This window comes from Xyrauchen texanus, chromosome 14 (genome assembly GCF_025860055.1).
Source record: "Xyrauchen texanus isolate HMW12.3.18 chromosome 14, RBS_HiC_50CHRs, whole genome shotgun sequence".
Lineage (NCBI taxonomy): Eukaryota > Metazoa > Chordata > Actinopteri > Cypriniformes > Catostomidae > Xyrauchen > Xyrauchen texanus.
In genome coordinates, this window is record NC_068289.1 from 16,717,902 (window position 1) to 16,741,927 (window position 24,026).

At 37.5% G+C, this 24,026-nt stretch overlaps 1 protein-coding gene across 1 annotated transcript in view; it reads left to right on the forward strand.

Moving 5' to 3' along the window:
* The first annotated feature begins 500 nt into the window (after positions 1-500).
* LOC127655334 (prostaglandin F2 receptor negative regulator-like) overlaps positions 501-24,026 on the forward strand; it is a 39,553-nt gene continuing 16,027 nt past the window's right edge. The window contains exons 1-4 of the mRNA XM_052143090.1: positions 501-829; positions 4,503-4,874; positions 7,420-7,836; positions 9,461-9,844. Coding sequence (XP_051999050.1) covers positions 778-829; positions 4,503-4,874; positions 7,420-7,836; positions 9,461-9,844 — 1,225 coding nt within the window. The 5' untranslated portion in view covers positions 501-777. The remainder of the gene's footprint in view (positions 830-4,502; positions 4,875-7,419; positions 7,837-9,460; positions 9,845-24,026) is intronic.

The following is a 24,026-nucleotide window of genomic DNA, read 5'->3' on the forward strand; positions in this document are numbered from 1 at the left end:
AGTTGATTTAAAGTCAGTAAGGGTAATCTGATTACATTAATTTAGAATGTAATTCCTTACACAGATTTTGTTTTTTTGTTTTTTTACCAAAAATTAATTAGATTAATATTAAATTAACTAATTACTTTGTAGGCCTAATTGAATTACACCCAACACTGGTTATATGTATGTATGTAAATATGCTGTTTGATCAAAGAGCAGATATCTCATCAATGACATTCTGTGAAGGATGAAAGGACAGATAGACTAATGAGAACCTATTTATGCCAGAAATAATTCATTCTGCACCGTGGTGAAAAGATCTGAGGATAAAATTAGGCGATTCGAGGAGCAAAGTGTCTCTCGACGTTTTGAGTTATTCTGGGTGAGATAATTAGCGCCTCTGTTTTGCTTTCACTGTCACGAGTCTCAGCTGCTCAGTGCCTGGGTGCAGCGGTACTTCACCTGGGGCGAACAACACGCCCGTGTCCCCCTTCGTCATCCAACAAGAGAGAAAATATCCACTCACACACTTCCGGACACCAGCATGCCAAGCCAGCCCTTCGTACTGAGACTTATCATGAACCATGCACAGATCTAAAACCACCAGCCCGACTAGACGAGTGATTTTACCCAACGCTGAAGGATATATAAGACTGATTTGTTCAGATCTCGCAAAACTTGATTCAACTTTTGGGCACGGAGTAAGTCACGAGGCGTACACAGGAGGATTTTCCACCCTTCACTCGGTTTGAATGACAAAGGCGAGCCCGTGGGAAACACTCGCGCTTTCACAAGATGGACAAAAGGACGGGACAGTTTCAGCCTTTCATTTTATTAATCGCGCTTGGTAAGTTCACTAATTCGTGGTTAATAAACGCCGGTTACCATTAATTTAAACACGGCTTGGTGGTACACTATAAGCTACTTGAATTAAATTTCGTTATCAACAAATTACAAACACATACACTTCTTGTGGTAAATTATTTTATATTTAGTATGACAAAACGACCTTGTTTTGTGTCCGGTCGACCTCACAAGTCCTTCTTCGCTAAATGCACCATCGTTTTAAGCAGTTGGTTTAGTAGGCTAGTGTTACCAAGTTGTCAAAATGACTAGGACAACTGGTAGAATGCTGAGTAGTCCAAAGTCCTTTCTTATCACTTTATATAAGTCAATTAGAACTGCTAATCCAGCAAAAGAATATAAACCTGTTATTGTCTATGAGGCTTTTTTTTTCTTGTCTGGAGGTTTGGGCTTTATTGCTTTTGGCTCTTTTCTTCTCTGTCTTTACTATCCCTTGCCTTGACTGTTCAATTATTGTATCCATGTGAAGTGTGGGAAGGGTTTCAGTTATCTTATATACATGCCAACCACAAGAGTTTAGCTGAGTTTAGATTTCTGTGTGAAATTATCCCACGAAAATTAGGGAGAAAATGTGTTTCCTTCAAGCAGATTCGATTGCTCAAACTCAAGTTTCAAGCTCAGATTCAAGTTTTTCAAACATTATGTTTCTAAGGTTAAAATGTGCCACCTCATTTAGACACTAGAGATTAGGATATATAACTTCTAACATCCTTGTCCATCTAACATGAGCAAATCTGTTTAAATTTCATAACATTGAGTAAATTTTGGGGTTGCCTATATCAGTCATCTGTCAACACCATGCTCTCTAGATACTGGTCTTTATACCAACAGCTTCTGCCATTGGAAAAAACTAAAACATATCAGTTCACTGCTAACCATAAAAAGATCTGTTTTTCTCAAGAGTTGTTGGAGTTTTGTTGCCTGATCTGACATGTTCCCTCAAGTGGGCTCACTGGGCTGGATTCCACTATCATTCATATAATCCGCTCTAATCTGCCCCCACTCTTCATATTTCACTATGTGTTTATATGTCAGTATTTTACATTAATTCCATGGCCGGTCTTATTCCATGTATTTCACCAAATTTCTACTGTGTTTGTTTCTTATTTCTGGAGTTGAGTCTTTATCCTCTTGAGAAGAACAAATCCCTCACGTAGAGACAAGTTCTTACATGTCATCACTCTCAGTTTTGGTTCTGTCTCTTTACTCTTCTCTCTGTCTCCATCTGTATTTTTTCCCCTCCAGTGTAATGTTCCAGCTCATTCCTTAGCTTGTTTCATGTTAGTGATTTTCTTCATGCAGCTGCCATACTGATATAATTTGTCTCAAAGCACTTAATTCTTGACCCAATAAAATGTTAATGTTCACGTGTAGTTTAGACAACATGACTTCATTCCAATGCTTTGATATCATAAGTTGCCTAATATGGTTATTTATTATTAACATTTCTGTAAATAGACACATCTTTTTATATCTATGGATTCAAACGTTTTGATACTCAAAGGAGTTGGTGTAAAGTTGTAATGCCTGATTTTAGGGAGTTCTGATTAAAGCTTACAGAAAATCAAGAAATCAGTTGAATTTTTGTACCTTTTAGTCTGTCTAAGTTTGTTAGCATTTTTGACCATCTATATGATATTGAACTACTAAAGTTTACAAGATTAACCTTAGCACATATAGACTTTTGAAAACCTAACCAGAACGAAAATACTGATGACTGCTCTTGCACTCAGCTCAAAAATGTTTTGTACAACCAAAAGCTTTCTAGAATGAGAAACTTCCTCTCACTAATGTCACCTGCGACCGACTAGCAAGAATCATATCATAGTTGGCTAAACCTATTGTTACTAAAACCTATTGAAACCTATAGTCAGCATAAGTCAAGGATTTTTACCTCTTTTCCGGAGCCTCAAATGTGTCCAAGCAGCAAAGTCATGTCTCACCTGATTGTGAAGGAACACTCTATACAAATAGCTTTTTGGCTGAAGTTGATTCAATCATGGACCATAGTTCCACATGTTTAAAATTAGTTTTCATAAACTAGTAAGTACGGTAATTCAGATGACCGCTCTGTACAATTGTGGTGAGAAGAATATCATATCAGAATGTTAGTCTGAGATGCGGGTTAGCACTTTTTTTGGTGCCACGAGGGGGACCTACACAATATTAGGCAGGTGATTTTAATGTTGTGGCTGATCGGTGTAACTTTAAATTACTGTGTAATCTCTACACAAACACTTTGTGTAGAAATAAACTAGTTGAATTGGGTAAACCCAACAAAATGTAACATGTCAATGTAACTCAAATAAATCTCTTATTTCTTTATGTACTAACTAGTTAAAGTGAATGTTAGCATGCTAAATACATTCTAGTTGGAAGCACTACAGAGTGTAGTTTAGTAACTATGCTATGGTTAGTACAGAATTTGCTCAGCAAAGCACTGTATGTGTGGCTTCTACCTGTCCTTGTCATTAGCTCAGCTCCACTCTTTAATAATCCACAAAACTCCAACATAACAGAAGCTCTTCTAAATCTCTACATAATAAAACATGAAATAAAAATTAGTCTCCACCTTTATATTCATCTTGCACACATAAAACACATAGAATAACACTTAATTTTAACATTTACTCTGCCTATCGAGTCCCATGCAAATCATTTATGGAAATGAAAATCCCCTTCCCAGTTTAATCAATGCTACATTAACACCACAAAAAGTATTCATGTATACTTAAATGAAGTAGTTACATTTTACAAATTTAAATGGCTCGAACACTATGAAACCAAATTGTGACAAAATGTTCTAGAATTGTGTTGCTTCATTTTAATTATGTAAATTGAACAAGCAACAAAAATAATTTCTGAGTTAATGGTTGAAATGAAAATTAATGGTAATTTGATAAACTTTTTTGCAACAACTATAATTTTGCTACATCCACTACACCTGGCATGCAAATTAATTATGTGACTAAATGTATAATTATGGGATTGATAATAGTACTATTACTAGCAACAGCTGTGTAAAACCCAGTTAACTTTAACAAAATGTTTAGATATCCTCTTCCTATTAAATAGTGAACTAATTTGCAAAGTTTTGCATGCCCACTCTTTGGATGTATATCAAATGAAATTCTGAAGGAACTGTTGAAAGGACAAACAAAGGCACAGTTGTTCAAATATTTTGGAGTGTAGATTCCATCTAAACGAATTTATCTTGAAAATGAGAAGGGGATATGCAGTTATGGCCAGTTATTGGGAATGGAAGAACATAATAAATTGCTGATAATGTGTGAAATTTCATGGTCTTGTTTGCAAAGAGCCAACTGAATTGTTGAATGTTTTCTGAAATTCAAAAAGACACAACTATTTTTCATTAAATCTCTGTCCTTTGATCAAGTTATTTGCACAAAACAAAATAATTATTATAATGATTACATATTTGGGGGGTGGGTCACTATATTATTCCCATATTTTCATTTCATAGATCTTTCAATAATAATGAATTAGTTGGTGTGTCCAAACCTTTGAATTGCTGTGTTATGTTTTTGTTTTCAACGGTCCATTCATGCTTTTTGCGGTACCGAGCTTAAGCAGTCCTATATTTCCTTTGGACGTGCAGTACTCCAAATCTGACTAAGCTTCTCTTCTTTTGTCAGTGGTGTTCTGTGAGAGTCGTGTGGTGAAGGTTCCAGTTGGTCCACTGGTGCATGTCGAGGGGCAGGCTGTGTCCATTCGCTGTGATGTATCTGAGTATGAGGGACCCAGAGATCAGGAATTCGAGTGGTCTAAGTTGCTCGCTGGTGAACAGCAGCTCCAGCTTATCTCCACATTTGATAGCGCTTACACGGACCTTTCAGTGAAGGACCGGGTCGAAAACAGTGATATCAGTTATAGAAAGCTCGGGGATGCAGCTGTGGAACTAAAGTTCAAGAAGGTCAGAGCAACAGACAGTGGCGTTTATCGTTGCAGTACACCGAGCACGGATTCGGTCATCAGTGGGAACTACAATGCCAATGTAGAGCTCAAAGGTAAGTCATTCATGGAAGTACATTATTATGTTTACCAGCATAATGTGCTCATATCATCTCTGTCTTGTGACCTTGTGCTAGTGCAGAAGTTTTTAACCTTACAAAGCAAGGAACACTTTAGTTTCCATTGAATGAGCCATATTTGAACCTATTGTAAGATATACAGTATACGCACACCTGTGGATCAGTGACGACTGATGCTTTTTAAAAGTGAAGAAGCACAGGTTATTGTTTTGGGTGCTCAAACTACTACTCAAACAAAGAAATTGCTTAATGAAAATAATTAACTAATCTCAAAACTGTTTTTGCAGTAAAATAGACAAAATATATGGTTATGAAAGATGAAATAAATGTTACATCAAACTGCAGATTGCCATTAATTGGCCAGTTGTTGCGAAGTCCTGCGCATTTTGGGAACATGACAAATAATCATATAGAAAGACCAGGCTTCCAGGTGGGTCAAAAAATAATAATTGAAAGCCCAATATCCCAATAGGCAATAAGATGCAGATCCAATGCGAATAGCGCTTCTAAAACTCCCATAGAGTCCGAGAGAAGCACAGCGTCTGTGCATGATGCAAAATAACGTGTTTTGTACAGTGAACATTGATCTTTACTGCCCTGAAATCTAATGATGGAGGTGTCTGCCATAGACTCTCATCGAGGCATGGCTTCAGTATAACTCTATGGGCCGTGCATCTACTGACTTCTATGGACATTTTCATGTTGAAAAGTGGATGGCGTTTCTTGAGCATTACTTGAAAGAACAGCTGTGTGATATTTTATTCACTTTAATTAGCTAACATATTGAAATGCACAAAGAGTGATTAGTCATTTATGTAGATTATATATATTAAACACGATCATTGAAGCATTTCTGATGAAATTTTAGGTTTCTGTGAATATGATGTGATTGCACATCATATTCTGTATTATTGCAACAGTTAATGTAACTAACCTCCCACGTTGTACTTAAAGGAATAGTTCACCCAAAAATAATAATTCTCTCATCATTTACTCACCCTTGCGTATGTCGTCTCAAACTCTTATGACTTTCTTTGTGCTGTGGACCAAAAAATAAGATATTTTGAAGGAAATAATATTTCCACACAGTGCAAGTCAATGGCGTCCAAAATTCCCAAGCCCAAAAATGACAAAGACAGCATAACAGTAATCCATACAACTCCAGTGGTTTAATGTGTAGAGCATGTCTACAGCACGTCTACATGGGCAGAACATGTGCACAGTGCATACATCAAGTGCGAAAGTGTAATCAGGCCTCAAATAAAAATTTATAGTGGAAAATGAGTTACATTTTAGTCTGTTCTCACCAAAAACGCTTGAAAAGACACAGAGTAAACCCCTTGAGTTGTATGATTACATTTTTGCTGCCTTTATGCCCTTTTAGAGCTTGAAAGGTTTTACTTGCATTTAATGGATATTTTCACATCACAAAAATATCTTAGTTTGTGTTTCACAGAAGAAAGTCATATGCATTTGAGACTGCATAAGGGTAATGATGAGAGAATTAGAATTTTTGGGTCAACAATTCCTTTAACAACACTCCTTAACACGTACTTGATTTTTACATTATGTCAAGATTCTTCATTGAAGAATATAAATAACCTAAAGAATTCCTTCCCATAATATATCACTAAAAATCTCAGTTGACTTTTCTACTGTCACACAATATATACTGTCATAACCAACCCAATGCAAGATGTAAAAATATCAAAGAGTGAGATTAATTTGTCATTAACATGTATTCTCTGTAAATTATAATTTTGTTTCTGTTTAAGTTGCAAGATTTGTTTGCTTTCTCTGGGAATAGAGAGGAAAGTGAACAAACCAGTCACCATCAGGAAATTCCCTTAAACTTTAGAGAAGCCAATACAGAGCCGTCTTTACTATGAAACTTATAGACGCAAGAGCGTGAGATAAGTCAAGGGTCCAATGCAAATGCTTGTTCTGCTGTATGTGCTGGATATACTAGGAGCCAAATAGTTGGCTAGATGCATAGAATCAGTTTTTCCTGTAACAAACACTTGAGAAGAAAATGTGAGGAGCTGGCAAAGACAGTATACCAAATGTTGTTCTCTCTAAAACCGAGTGGGTGAGCTTTGTTTGTTTCTCATGCGATGAGTTTAGGAACTTCAGCATTAGTGCAGAGGAGAGAAGTTGCCATGGAAATCTCCTCCCATTCTGTAGCACACGCATGTTAATGAGGATGGGGTTCAGTACAGGGAATGACAAGGGAGACCTGGAATGGATTTTTTTCGGTGACTGACAGGATCAATGTGAAATGCAAAACACTTTTGCCTAAAATGTTCCTTTCAGCAATTTCACATACAAAGTGAACAATAAACAATGCTTATAAACTTGCACTTGTATAGTTCCAAATGCATATGCTGTTTTTTTTTCATCTGTGAAACCCATAATAAGAAAAATCTGAAGTATGTTATGCTGCTCTTTACAAAGGACAGTTCTTTGATATTCAGTTCAGTGTCCTACCTGCTTTTAACATTTAGCCATTTGTTATCTTCAGTGATTGGGGACAATCTGAAGGTGGCTACAGCCATTCCCAAGCCAACGGTTTTTGAGGGAGAATCAGTGGAGCTTTACTGCAACGCTACCCGAGGCTTTACAGAGCACACCTTCCTCTCAGTCACCTGGTCTATAAGAAAAGGGAAGAACCCATTAGAGGAAATCTTGGCATTTGGACCAGATGATAAGATCGTCGTTGGGAACAACTACATCCAGCAATACTCAGACAGTGGGCTTCAGCTGGACCTTCGTGGAGGGGGCTTTTATGGACTGGTCCTGAAAGGAGCAAAGCCAACAGATCAAGGAGAATACACATGTACGGCCCGGGAGTGGGTGAGGCAGGGTGAAGAAGGAAGAATCTGGCAGAAGATTCTAGAAAGGACTGAGGAAATGGGAAAGGTTGTAGTTACACCAACAGGTGAGTCATATCTCATTCCACTATATTGAATAATCAATTCTGGCCACTAGCCAGGGCTTTACCTCACTAAACTTCAGGACATTGATGACTCAATTACCTTTGACATGATTACAAGGGCATGCATAAAAATGCATTAAAAGCTGGTATTTATCAACATCATCACTATATTACATGCCTTGACCAATACTGTTATTGACTAAAAAGACTATAAAAACATTTGATATTTTTTATTGAATTGTTTGCCCAGAAATGAAAATTCTGTCATTATTTACTCACCCTTATATCACTCCAAACCCAAATTACTTTGTTTTTTGGAAAACCAAAAAAATTTCTCCACGACTTTTGCCATATAATGAAAACAAATAGTCACTCTGCGCTGTCAAGCTCCATAAGACAGAACAACACACCATAAAACCAATTTAAAGTAGCCAAAGTGACGTGTGCACTATTTTCCAAATCTTCTGAAGATATATGATCACTTTGCGTGATGAACTACTTAGGGATGGGACGGGATATGGTTATTTCACGATTCGGTTCGATATATGATATTAGGTTCACGATTCAATATAATCTCGACTTAATATAATAACATTTAAATAACAAAATATTACAGAATTTTTTTTATTTTCTGAAAATATGTTTGAGCAAACTTCACATAATAATTTTTCATTAAAATAAAGTTATTTAACACACAATATAAATGCTCAAAGTTTAAATAAAGAGTTGCTCATATACCTTCCTCTATAAGAAAGATCACAAACAAATAAGCTTTAAAAATATATTTTGCAGAACAGGGATATAACTGGACAAAACCTTTCCAGAAAAAAGAAAGTGAAAGTGTGTATATATATATATATATTAATAATTTGTTTGTCATCATTATTATAATTAAACTTTAACTTTGTAAAAATACAAAAATTCGACATTTATATTAATATTATATCATGAAATTGTATAGAGTATATACTGTAGTAATGATATGTGTACAGTTTTCAAATTATAACATTGAGTTTACATTCATTTGTATAAGAAACGCTATAGCAGCTCGCAGTGTTCTTGTTCAGCGAACGTTAACAAGAATCTCTCGTTTCTTTAGCGCATACATGCTGTGTGAGATTAAAATTTATATTTAATTTTTACTTTTTTATCTGACTAGAAAGAACAGAAAGGATATTAAGACACATTATTCAATGAAAGTGGAATGTGCCTCATCTTTGATGGACACATATTACACGGAGGAAACGATCCATTTTAATCTCAAGCACTTTTCATCAAAAGGCAATTTTTCCAGGTATTCAGTGTTGAAAAACGTGCAGTAGGGGACAATTCAAGTGATAGAGAGACTGTGATGTTTGATGGGTTATTTCATTTATAATCACATGGACTGAAAACAATGTGGCAAATTTCAAAATATTGAGTTATGCCACAATTTGGTAATAATATTTTTTTATTATTTTATTTATTTTATTATTTTATTTAATATTATTTTCATAATATTTTTGAAATAAATGGTCTGCTGGAGGTAGACTAGTGGAAAGCTAGTTTTCTTTTCCTTACACTGACTCCATACCTTTGTACATTATCTAAGCCTATTGTAATTGTGACCCCCTCTGCCACATTTCAGCCCAGTCTCTGGTGGTTGCCGTGGAGAAGAACACTACACTCAATGTGGAGGACACCCTGAATCTGACCTGCAAAGTGTCTGCTAATGGCCTACCCAATTTCAGTCTGGAAGTGATGTGGATGGTCAAATCGGTCGATGGCTCAGGCAGCCCGCGTGTTCTGATCCATATAGGACGTGATGGGCTCTTACAGAATGGGTCAGAATCTGTGGGTGTGAGCAGAATCAATGCAGGAAACCTCAGACTACTCCTTCACAAAGTAGAGGTCTCGGATTCTGGATTGTACTCTTGCCTTGTCAAGGCTTGGCTTCCACAGGGCAATAGAGGATGGTACCAGGCAGCAGAGAAAATATCTGACCCAGTTCAAGTTCTTGTGACCCATCTAGGTAAGAGAGAATCATATTCAAACTGTTATCCTCTACTCTTTGTCTTTATTCTAACACCGTATTTCTCAACTGATTATAACCCAGAGTTTATGTTGGACATCAACTGGTGACCCAACAGAATTCCGAACACCCACATTTAATGTAGTCTGGGTCATATTATCTTTTACCTGGAGTAGTGTGGTCCCGTCTAATTTAGCTTGCTTCCCACGAGTAACCAATTAAATTGTGCCAAAATACTGTAAACTTTGACTGCACAAGCCTTTGACATCAACAACAAAACGTTGTTTCCCTTTCAACCCACTGTTCTAGCATATTTTATTTTGTCCTGCTTTTCATTTTCTTTGTCTAGCTATATAGTTTATCCCTCTTATTTCCTTTTTCCTCATTCTCCCCTTTATCCAGCAACACTGGTGGGTGGAGATCTCTTTTGCTATCACCTTGCAATATCAATTTTGCTTTCTTCCAAACTATTAAACATGCTCTGTGCAGGCAGTGAGAGCTATTTAGACAGGACTGACTCATTAGAAGTGCCGTGCATTCCATTAAATCAACTGTTGTGCAATGTCAAATTAAGAGTGTGTGTAAAAAAGAATATTAAGGCTTCAGGTTACACTATATTATTACACTTATAGCATAGCTGTGAATCATTTAAAGTAGCCTTTAGGCAGAGATGAAAATGAAATTAAAATGATATGCTGTTTTTTAACAGCCAGGAATGTTCTTTGCAATAATATAACATGGTGCTGTATTGTTCCTATGTATTTATTGCACCCTCTTATATTTGAATTTATAAGAGGGTGCAATAAAATTCGAAATATTTTAAGGCAAAAATTTGAATTTAGTTTCTCAGCCCTGTTGAAAGCCTTAGTTTTATTGTAGTTTTATTAAGTGCTACTTAATATACAGGGCCATAGATTTTGCAGTCTGAAATAAATATGCATGCAGCAACATACATGCAGCACAACCAGTGTAGTCAGATGCGTGAACAAATGACTACGAGCTAGTTCAAATGTTTGAATCCGTCTAACGCTGGAGAGTTGAAACACATGTCATCATTTCCATCTATAAATGATACAGTATGTACTGTTACTGTGTTATTTTTACTTAAGGTGCGTGATGCCTAAAGTGGCAGTCACATTAGGCTTTGAGCATGCAAATCTTTTTCAGACAACACAGCAGAATAGGATATGATGTCACGCCAGAGAGCTTCTGGTTTTAGTAAATAACACATCACAAATAACAAAAAATATTATAATACAAATATTAAAATACCATCTACTCATTTTCCAGTGACAATAAAAACACAAAGCTTTGAAATATGTATCCTTTGAATTGAGCCAAGACGTCAGTGTGACATTTCGATCTTCTATTGGTCACGCATCCTCTCATCATGCAGATTTGCAGTTCAGAGTTCACTAAACTTGAACTTTGGTACACATTGTCATATGGTATTTCCTCGCATGAGCTTGTGTTTCCAGTCTCCCATGTTCAGATGCATTTTAATGGGTATTAATTAACCGTCTGAGTCCTGATCGTGTGCATTTTCCATTTCCCTATTTGATTTGTAACAAGTAGCACCTACTAAACATGGAAAAAGAGCAAATCATTTTCCTTAAAAGCAGGACTAAGTTGTGACATTTTAAATAATACCAGGCTATAGAAAGACAGATTTTTTTAATAAAATTGTTTATTTTGTTTCCAGGAGTGTTGATTATTGACATTTTTGAGATGTTACAGACATTACAGCTGATTTTCTGTAAAGTTTGAACAATGTTTATTGTGGAAGCATAAATAAAAACTATATAAATAATAAGTATCTTACATGACAAGATTTGACTTTTGGCAACAAAATCTCTGTTCTCTCTTTCCACTGTCAAACAAACAAGTGATAACTAGTGCTGAAGTATTTTTACCAATCAGAAATTAGCATAATTAATTCTCAAGTCAAGGCCAGCATTATCCAATCACTGCCAACCATGTTAAAAAAACAAAATTCTATCAAAGACAAACTCTGCTGTTTTTTATTTGGCGCTTTGTTAAACTAATTTGAAAAAACAACACTTTTCTTACAGCCCGGATTCTCCTGAACTGAGATCAGTCAGTTTAAATTAATTATTATGCATTGTGTATAGGAAAAGCCAAAAGACAACATCCATGCATGTGTTCAGGGCTTGGACGAGATTAAATCAGTGCAACTTCTCTCTGGTTGTTCAAATAATGATGTGCAGTTAAGATACATATTCGTAATAGATATTTGGTTTGATAACTGGTACTTCATTACAAAAACAACATATGCAACCAAAATTGATATTGAATGGAATCATTAAGGTACTAGAATCATGAAGTGAAATCTGAATCAGGGTCAGTATTGTTAAATTCCTATCCCTACTTCATTTTATCCTTCATGTCTTTTTGAAAAATGAAAGGACTTTTCCAATGTACTAAAAAACTGCCTCTGGTAATATAAAAAGTCCTAAACAATCCCTGCAAACACATCTTTCTCCCAAAACGTAATCTACCTTGCCATACCCAAATTTACTTGTAAACTATGCAGCATTACTTGGTATTTGCTGTCAACACTAACATAGAAAATCTTGGTCTAGCAATAAGCTCTTAGGTTTTTGTCATGTTTGTAGGTTCAAACCTACAGTTGGTAGGTTTGGTTTGGTTTGATGTTACTAACTGTTGTTAGTATCTGTTGTTACCTGTGACACTCTTACTGGCCTCCAGAAAGCCATGCAACTGTGTACGAGGGCTGTTTGAAGTTTACCAAGCAAACAGTGTGGCTGCCCTATATCAGTGCGCTACATTTTGCCCTTCATTAACCCTCTTAGTAACAGTGTTTTAGAATGTTAGCTGCATGCATATTTTTAAGAAAGTATGGATTTACACACAACACAGTGTTGATACTGAATTGGTAATTGGTGTCTTTCTTGTTTTTAAAATTAATCTCAGCAAAGATCTCAGCAATTGCTTCTCTGGAATATGAATGCAATTTCCTTGTTTAGTCCTATGTTGAAGTAGTTTACCTCGGCTTGTCTGTGAATAGTTCACTGTGGGGTCAGGGATGGTGGATAATGTCTGGTTGTCTGCATAAATTATTTTAGTTCTTTCCCTGTTTTCTTTATTTAACAGTGAACTAGGCTCGTACTCGCAGTGTAGATTGCCACTGGATTGAATAGAAATTATTTGCTTTATGGATTTGCAGGTAAAAAGCATTTGTTCTTTCGTATGTGAATTTGATCAGGGTGCTATGATGACGGAAGTGTGTAGAAGTATTGCTATATTGTTAAGGGATGAACCAGTCCAAAACCTGGATCGGTATCGATCATACGAGCCCAATCCAAATACGATACTGTGTGTTAGTCATGTTCATTACTGTCAAGCTCCTAATATGACATAAAAACAGCATTAAAGTAGTTCATATGACTCATGCATTTTATTCAAAGCCACTTGAAGACTTGCGATAGCTCTGTGAATAAAAATAGCTGTGTTTAATAAACAAATGCATGTGCAGCGCCAGCACGTTAGTGAATGGCACTGCTCTGTTTACACACACACAAAGAGTGGCGGACTGGGAAACAGTTCCCTTCGGCATATCGCTCCGCCTTTTGTGACTGGCCCACCGGGAAAAGTCCCAGCTCTCCCTATGGCCAGTCTGCCCCTGCACAAACAAACATACACACACTCACAGCTATTTTTAGCCATCACACAGTAATATTTGAGCGCTGCTCAAAACAACAACATCTCATGTGCATGCTCAATAGTTCGGTTCACGTATAATATGCGTTTAGAATGGCACCAACATTTTTATAAGAAGCTAATTAAACTACTGTGAATTTAGGAGATTAGAGTGGCTAAAAGAAACTATTCTGAAAAGTTGAAACTGTTTTCAGATAATGTCTTGCATCAGTTTGGAGATTCCTGAAAAACTAGAAACCATCCCCCAACACTGTAGGGAATCAACAACTGGCTGACAACCTGAAAGTGTTTAACTGTAGATTTGAAAAAAACATTCCCACACCCTCTCTGACCTTCATAGCACACAAACATTTACACCTACTGCAACCACCCTCCTCCCCCTCCTGCTACTCAACCTGCACTTAAGATCTGTGAAGAGGGAAGGGGGCCTGAGTCACGAGTTCGAATCCAGGGCATGCTGAGTGACTCAAGCCAGGTCTCCTAAGCAACCGAATTGGCCCGGTTCACATGGGATAGCCTCCTCGTGGTTGCTATAATGTGGGGCGCTCTCGGTGGGGCACGTGGTGAGTTGTACGTGGATGCCTCTGAGAGTAGCGTGGGCCTCCACACATGCTACGTCTCCACGGTAACATGCTCAAAAAGCCACGTGATAAGATCCGCATGTGAGTCCTACAATCCGTGTAGGCAAATGAGATTCATCCTCTGCCACCCTGATTGAGGTGCGTCACTATCCCACCACAAGGACTTCGAGCACATTGTGAATTGGGCATTCCAAATTGCGGAGAACAGGGTACAAGAAAATGCTGGTCCCCATCTTCACACAGATCTTCAACAGATCACTGGAGCAGTGTGAAGCTCCCTGCTGCTTCATACGCTCCACAATCATCCCCGTCCCAAAGAAACCCAAAATCACAAGACTGAATGACTACAGACCTGTCACTCTTACGTCTGTGGTCATGAAGTAATTTGAGATGCTGGTGTTGGCTCACTTGAAAGACATCACTGAACCCTTCCTGGATCCCCTGCAGTTTGCCAATGGAACAAACAGATCTGTGGATGATGCAGTCAATATGGGACATGTTGTATGGCATTACATTCTTCAACATCTAGACCAGTGGTTCTCAACCTTTTTTGAACAAACGCCCCCCTGACCTCTTCATGATCCTCTTAACAGCCAAACAATTGCAACACTGATACCTGAAGCCTGAGTTTTGAAAAAAAAAAAAACTGAAACAGAAGTTTCTTATTGTATTTAAACTACATGTAAAAGCCTCAAGTTGAGTAATATTGTGTTTTGAAAAAATGCAAAAACACATGGATTGTTTGAAAGGTATTGCAAATGTATTTAGAAATTCAAACAAATTCAGGCTCACACACAAATTTTTTTAAGATGAACCAATCACATGAACCTAAATGGCCAATGAAAAAGCAGCGGTCGTTCGCGCACTCAATTAGGCAATATATACTAGGCTTCAAATTTGAATAGCCTACAAACGGTCATTTGATTTCAAATGACGAACAAAGACGACAACATCTCGGCCACCTGAACTGAAACGAAGAAAAAACAACGTCAAAAACAGCCACTTTTTTTTAATTAATTAAGGTCATTAGTGTGAGCCCTGAGCACTAATTAATTATGCGCCTAATTATGTCGGTGAAAGTCGCCTCTGTTTTGCGCTGAAAATTCTCCGCCTCTTAAAAGCATGTGTAGCTTAGGAAGCGCCTCTCCTGGCATATCCTCCTGGTGAAGTGGCAGCAGTAATCCGAGCAAGATGAAGACATAGGCTAAGGAGAAGAGCTGAAAAGATTTTTGCGCAGGCCGCCTGTTGAGTACCTCTGAGTAACGCCCCCCATTTGTGCCTGAGCGCCCCCCTCTCTGCTGCCTCGTTCACACCGCCCCCCAACACTGTCCAAACGGTACCGCCCCCGTTGAGAAACGCTGATCTAGACAGACAAGGAACTTACAGTTGAAGTCAGAAGTTTACATACACTTGAAATCATTCAAACAAATTTTTTTTAACCACTCCACAGATTTCATATTAGCAAACTATAGTTTTGGCAAGTCGTTTGGGACATCTTCTTTGTGCATGTCATTTTCCAACCATTGTTTTCAGACAGATTGTTTCACTTTTAATTGACTATATCAAAATTCCAGTGGGTCAGAGGTTTACATACACTGTTAACTGTGCCTTTAAGCAGCATGTAAAAATTCCATAAAATGACATCAAGCCTAATTTAGCTTCTGATAGGAGGTGCACTAAATTGGAGGTGTACCTGCAGATGTATTTTATGGCCAACCTTCAAGCTCTGTGCGTATTTGCTTGACATCATGGGAAAATCAAAAGAAATCAGCCAAGACCTCCACAAGTCTTGTTCATCCTTAATATAAATTTCCAAATGCCTGAAGGTACATCTGTACAAACTATAGTATGCAAGTATAAACACCATGGGACCACGCAGCCATCATACCGCTCAGGAAGGAGAAGCATTCTGTCTTCTAGAGATGAACGTAGTTTGGTGCGAAAAGTGCAAATCAATCCCAGAGCAACAGCAAAGTACCTTTTGAACATGCTGGAGGAAACGGGTAGACAAGTATCAGTACCACATTAAAAGTCCTATATCAACATAACATAAAGGGCCACTCAGCAAGGAAGAAGCCACTGGTCCAAAACCACCATAAAAAGCCAGACTACAGTTTGCAAGTGCATATGGGGACAAAGATCTTACTTTTTGTAGAAATGTCCTTGGGTCTGATGAAACAAAAATGTAACTATTTGGCCATAATGACCAATGTTTGGAGGAAAAAGGGTGAGGCTTGCAAGCCGAAGAATATCATCCAAACCGTGAAGCATGGGGGTGGCAGCATCCTGTTGTGAGGGTGCTTTGCTGCAGGAGAGACTGGTGCACTTCACAAAATAGATGGCATCATGGCGAAAGGAAATTATGTGGATATATTGAAGCAACATCTCAAGACCTCTTCCAGGAAGTTAAAGCTCGGTCGCAAATGGGTCTTCCAAATGGACAATGACCCCTAGCATACCTCCAAATTTGTGGCAAATTGGTTTAAGGACAAAAAAGTCAAGGTATTAGAGTGGCCATCACAAAGTCCTGACCTCAATCCGATAGACAATTTGTGGGCAGAAATGAAAAAGCATGTGCGAGCAAAGAGGCCTTCAAACCGGACTCAGTTACACCAGTTCTGTCTGGAGGAATGGGCCACAATTCCAGAAACTTATTATGAGAAGCTTATGGAATGCTACCCAAAATGTTTGACCCAAGTTAAATATCTGTCAGTGGATCACAAGCGTTCTGACGGACATGCAGCAGCTAGTGAGAATGGGGTAATTCACCTCCAGCACATGTACAATCTGTACTGGTGCCCCCCCAGGGATGTTTGCTCGGCAGCGCTACTCTTCTTCCTGTACACAAATGGCTGCACCACCAAGGGCCCCTCTGTCAAGCTCCTGAAGTTAGCAGATGACACTACAGTCACTGGCCTCATCCAAGATGATGAGGAGTCTGCATACAGAAGGGAAGTTGAACAGCTGGCCATCTGGTGCAGTCAAAACAACCTGGAGATGATAGTAGACTTTAGGAGGAATACCCCAACATTAACCCCGCTCACCATTCTGAACAGCACTGTGGCAGCAGTGGAGTCATTCAGGATCCTGGGCACTACCGTCTCACTGGACCTGTAGTGGGAGATCCACATGGACTCAATTTTGAAAAAGGCCCAGCAGAGTTTGTACTTCCTTCAGCTGAGGAAGTTCGACCTGCCACAGACGCTGCTGATACAGTTCTACTCGGCAAAAAAATTCATCTTATCAACTTAACACTTAGAAGAATAGAAGAAATGTTTTTGCTGAATATAACTATATCAGCAGCATCTGTGGCAGGTTGAAGTTCCTCAGCTGAAGGAAGTTCAACCTGCCACAGGCGCTGCTGATACAGTCTACTGTATCTGTGTCTACTCGGCAAAAAAAATTTTTTCAACTTAACACTTGGCCTGGAATTACTGTTAATTTTGCTGCTACACTATACATTAGACTGATGAACAAAGTTGTTCTTAATAAGGATACATTTATATTGAAATAATGTGTAGTTAGAGGTTTGTGTTTCTTTACATATTACAGAGTACCCCCTAATTAGTTCCACACAATAATGTAAAGATATTTTAAATTGATTATGCTAAAAACAACAAAAATGGTATTGGATCAGGATTGTATCGGCCGATACTGAGATTTCAGATATGGGAATCGTATCAAAAGAGAAAATAGTTGTATCGGTGCATCCATAATATTGTTGTTTATACCACTACATGTCCGAAACAAGTCAAGGCGAGGAAGAATTTGTTTTCAGGGGTGGTGTTAGGCACAACACAATGAGTTTAATTGTTAAAGGAATATTCCTGTTCACTACAAGGTAAGTGCAATCAACAGCACATATGGCATAATGTTAATTACCTCAAACAATAACTTTGATTTTTGCTTTAAAAAAGGAGGCACAAATCACAGTTACAGTAAGGCACTTACAAACACACAATTTCACAAGTGTAGCAATATGACATGAGAATTATACCTTTTAACATTATATTATTGTGATAAATCACTTACAGGGTTTACTGGTGTTACATTGTCATGACATCAAACTTTTAATATTGTATAAACTTTACAGATAAGATGAGCAATTTTATCACACTAAAATCATGTTAACATTTATAATGTTTACGTCTTGTGGCTATACTTGTTAAACAGTGTGTATTTTTATGTTTATGGACTGGCCCCATTCACTTGCATTTTCACTTTATAAAAAAAACAAGTCTAAATAATTTTTTGTGGTAATCGACATTATGCCACAAAATGCTAGAACTTAACTTGCATTGAACCTGAAACATTCCTTTAATGGTTGTTGAGCAACATCATGTATTAATGTGCGGGATTCAATGTGTCAATATGGCTCCTCCAATTAGATCTTTGTGTCAGAACCAGAGTATGTGAGCGGATTCAAAGAGGAGCATCAAGCGAGGAGCGCGTTGTCTGAAAATCGGAGTCTCATTGTTTTCTCTCTCTCCACTATTTCTCCATCACAAGCACCTGACATGTTAACTGCCACAATGCAGCAAGAATTCACCATGTGTTAAGCAGTGTTACACACTATTGGCACAAAAGATGGAATTTCTGACATTATCAAAGAATGTGATAAAAAATTACGGCTTAGGAAAAAGTAAGTGGGGGATGATTACCAAGATTACAGGTTTGTTGTGGAATCTTAAAAGGCATGAAAACATGATGATATCTGTTCACATGTGGAATGAAATCTAAAGGTCGGTAATACGCCTACGTTTTTCTCTCTCTCTTTTAAATATGAATCATATCATCGTTCTAATCTAATGCATCGCCATCTCAACTGTATTATGTCCCATATTAAAAAGATTTGAACTTTGAATGACCTAAAACACCAACTTAACTTATAAATGTATTAATATTGCGTAGTTTGACATTAATTGATTGACCTATTAAATTGTATTTTTTAGTTCCTTAATTTATGCAGTTTACATTTGCAGATGCAGAAGCTCAGCAAACGTGATCTTAAGTATGTAGAGAGGGGTCGATTTAAAATATTTCAATTAAAACGTTAGGATTTCTGAAATTGAATGTAGTATTGGACACATAGTTTTGATAGTCATATCTAGTCTTAGTAAGTAAATGAATATTGAAAAATTTTGAATATTCAACCTATCTTTATTTCATACACAGATTTTTAGGGCAAGGTTGATTTCTTAATTAAAGGGCAATCATACTGTACATTGGCCTGATAATCTATTATTATTATTTTAATTTGGTTGTTCATTGAAATTACTTTTTTCGTTTGGTAACGTTCCAGATATGTTTCAAAATTAAGGTTGTATAAATAATTTAATATAGACAAATGTTAGTGTTAAAATAAAGCACATTAATATTTATTTTATTTAATACATCTTCTGTACAAAGGTTTGTGGTATTCACAAGCATACTAAAATAACTTTACAGTAGAGCTGTAATTAGGTGTGCCAACATTTTGCCATGGAGAGAACGCAGAGAGGAGTTTTTCTTATTAGTGAGCGGGAAGTGATCCAGGAGCAGGAGATGGCAAACCCAGAGTGGAGCTGGAGCGAAGTGATTATAGAATGCTTTGAGCGTGAAGGGGAAATTGTTGGTGCTCTGCTCCACTATCAGTCCATTTCATAACATTATTAGTGTTTTGAGTTTATTAGACAAGTGGTACATAATTTATCTTTTGCTTTGTCCGTCAAGTTCCAAACAAAGAAAGAGAAAATAATTAAATTAGTTGAAGTACCTTTAATTTGTATTGCATTTAATTTACTGGATTATCCAAGAATGTGCCTCATTGATTGCCACATGATTGTTTACACTGCCTGGTCAATACAAAGTTGCCGTTTTGGATTTAAATAAGTTGATATTTAAGAGCCTATGATTGGAAGATTATTGCATTAATGAATATGTTTCAGCTGGCAATCATTCCATCAACGCTAATTGATGCAGTGTGTTTCTTAAACAACCATGTCGGAAGACGTATCCTGTGGTCCCGGAAAAGATGTTACTGTGTTTCAGAAGTTATTCGGAAATGTTTGGCCTGCATCAAGCAAAGAAAACAACTAAGGAGATTGCTGAAATCACTGGAATTGGGTTAAAAACTGTCCAACGCATTATTAAAACCTGGAAGGATAGTAGTGAACCATCAGCTTCACGGAAGAAAAAATCTTGAATGATCGTGATCAGAGATCACTAAAACACTTGAAGTCACATTGTAAAAAATCAATAGTAGAACTCACGGCTTTGTTTAATCGTGAAAGTAAGAGTATTTCCACACTTGCATTGCGATGAGAATTTACAGGATTAGGACTAAACAGCTGTGTGGCCACAAGAAAGCCACTTGTTAGTGAGGCTAATCAGAAAAAGATTACTTCAATTTGCTAGGGAGCATAAAGATTGGAATGTGGAGCAATGGAAAAAGGTCATGTGATCTGATGAGTCCAGATTTACCCTATTCCGAACTGATGGACGCGTCAGGGTAAGAAGGGAAGCGCATGAAGTGATGTGCCCACTGTAAAAGCCTCTGGAGGCAGTGTTATGATCTGGGGTTGCTTCAAATGGTCAGCTGTAATCTCAGCAACATTATACAGCAATAAAATTAAGTCAGCTGACTACCTGAATATACTGAATGACCAGGTTATTCCATCAATAATTTTTTTTTTTTTTCCCTGACGGCACGGGCATATTCCAGGACGGCAATGCCAACATTCATCGGGCTCAAATTGTGAAGGTGATTCAGGGAGCATGAGGAATCATTTTCACACGTGAATTGGCCACCATTGTTTCCTGACCTTAACCACATTGAAAGTCTTTTGGATGTGCTGGAGAAGACTTTACAGAGTGGTTCGACTCTCCCGTCATCAAAACAAGATCTTGGCCAAAAAATAAATAACTGAAATAAATGTTGTGATTTTGCATATGGTTGCCAACAATGCCACACGAATGCGTATGAAATATTAGAGCATGCAAATTTCTTTTGGCCAGGTAGTGTGTGTATATATATATATATATATATATATAACCCATCTGCCTCAAGGTTCAACGTTTTGTGCATTCTGAGATGCTATTCTACACACTACAATTGTACAGTGTGTTTATCTGAGTTACCGTAGCTTTTGTCGGCTCGAGCCAGTCTGGCCATTCTCAATTGACCTCTCTCATCAACTGCAGAACTGCCACTTACTGGATGTTTTTGGCACCAATCTGAGTAAACACTGTTGTGTGTGAAAATTCCAGGAGATCAGCAGTTACAGAAATACTCATACCAGCCGTCTGGCACCAGCAATCATGCCACGGTTGTGATCAGTTGAATGCCACTTTGGTGAATTAAAGTACCAATTTCCTTCCGAAACTGCAAAATCTGTACATTATTCCAAACTTTTGGCTGCCAGTGTATGTCAATGTGATATTTCATATTTTTGTACATTTTAATACATTTGCAGAAGTTTAAAAAAATCTGGTATTTGCTTTCAAGTGTAGATTGATGTGAAAAAATAAAATTTATATTTATATTGTGATGTATACTGTTACAGAAATGTAAAATTACTCCCTGTAATTTTTGGCTTTGTTATGAGAGGACATGTTTCTAAGTGGCTGTAGTGTCCTCTTTTCAATATTGTTTCTTTGGAGTGTTTCCATATAGCTCTCTTGAGGCCTCATTTCTAAGGCATTCCTCTCTCTCCTTAATGGGTTATTGTAAAACATTACAACTGTTAATTTAAGAGTTCTGTCTCTCTGTTCAATTATAAATCTCTTCAGGACATGCTATTATGCAATAGAGCTGTCTTTGCTGCTAAATTTTTTCCTGTTAGCTGCTGCTGATGGTAGTATTTCAAGGAGGTCTGTTTAACATGCAGATGTACTGTATTTTTGAAGTCCTCTCCCTCAACATTAAATGTTAATCCTTTGTATATTCTAACTGTGCTGTGAATTCAGCTTGGGGAATTTCCATGTAGCAGGATATTCAAAGCTCTGTCCTGTTGTTTTGCTCTACATTGGGCCAAATATTTTTTTACATTTATTTTTAATGTAGTTATTTTGCTTTGTATGGTGTAATGATGTTGTCTTCAAAAGATATATCCGTGTAAAGAGTGAATGAAATGTAAAAAATATCAGGCAGCTCAAATCTGATATTTTTGGCACATTCAATTAAAATCAGTTTGGTTGTTTGTAGTCTAAATGGCAAAATACTGCATTATGTAATAAATGCTGAATAGGTGAATGTGAATGAGTAGTTTCAGACACGGCATGTATGTTTTGAATCTAGCACTGTGGCAAGGAGTCATGATGGACATGAGCATATGGAAAATGTCCAGTTTTCCCATCTTCCTTCCACAATGACCGCTACTCTTGTATGTCTCTTGCCATTGTGCTAATTATGATACTGTCATTACAATCGCAACCGATGTAGATATAAACATTCAGAGTTTGAAATTAACTTTTTGGCTCACTGGTGACTAGTAAGAGTGACTGAGTTGCCCGCCATTGCCAATTTTTACCTGCATTTGGCAGGTTGGCAAATGTTACTTTCAAACCCTGCAGACATTGACTGTACTGTCTGAAGACCCTGATTCCATTACTTCCAAAATTACAATGTAGTCAATTCTAAAGATCAGATTTTAAAACAAATCACATTTATGTGAAACAAAACCTCAGAGGAAGTGCATGAGTATTATCTATTCTAGTGTGATACTGATATGTTAACGAATAATTGTGTCACTCCAAGTGCTTTGTCATTAAGAGTATAGTAATTCAAATAGAACTAGGGAAGTGTGTTGTTCTATCCACAGTAACGGATGTCTTTTCTCAAAGTGCACAACGGCTGCATCCAATATGTGGCCAAGTCACTACAGTGGCCATGAGTGAGCTTGTCTGATGTCAAGTATACAAAGCCAGACCTGCATGTATGTAAGCATGCCATAGCCTGAACAATGACAGCTGTAAATTGAGAGAATGTGAACCTTTGCCCTTCCCTTCATCCCCAGAGTAAAGAGCCCTTCACAATGACAGTGATTTGCAGCAGCAAAATGTCCTTAAGTCATTCATCGTCAATAAGAGGTGGCGATTTCCGTTGAGCTACAGCGACTGTTAGTGATGCAACCAAGGACAACCTTATGCAAATGAGCAGTATTGTGATGTGGTAATTACCGGAGTAGTAGTAGTAGGAGTGCAGACAGTGATCCGCCACCTGATACAGCTGTATATAGCTGTTGAGTTGGAGTGCAGACTAGCAAAACAGTACAGTGACTTCCAGTGAGTTATTTGTTGTCAGTGATTTATTTGATGCTAATACTGTAATCTGAGTTGTCCCTTAGCTGTCACCAGTGCTGGATGGTATACAATGCAGTAGAGCATGCAGTTTTTGAGCAAATTAACCAACTAATGTCTTACTTAGTTGTCTCTGATTATTAAGATGGATAAGAAAAAGTTTCACACTTCAGCTTTAACTACAGGTATGTGTCTTGATTAAATATATATTTATGTATTTGCTTTGAAATGGCTTAAAAGGGTGACCCTCCCAACCCCCACTCCAATCAGAGGAACATTTCAACCAAGCAACCATTATAGTCAAATACATAATATCATGAGCACTCACATTAAAATGAAGACACCAGTCATATCAGTAACCTTATAAAATTATTCTACATGGAGAGGGTCCCCTCTTGGGGGCTGCCATGTTAGGATCACGTGATCAGCTGAATACTAATCTCAGTAACCGTCCTGTTATTGGTCTCCACTCATGGATTAAAACTAATCATGTCTGACTCTGAGCAGTGAATGTCTACAGTGTCAACTGTTCCATTCGAGTGATGCTGTATCTACACCCCTAAGTAACATAAAAAAAATTACTGAATGCTCCTTTTAAGGAAAGTAGGGAAAAAAAAAAA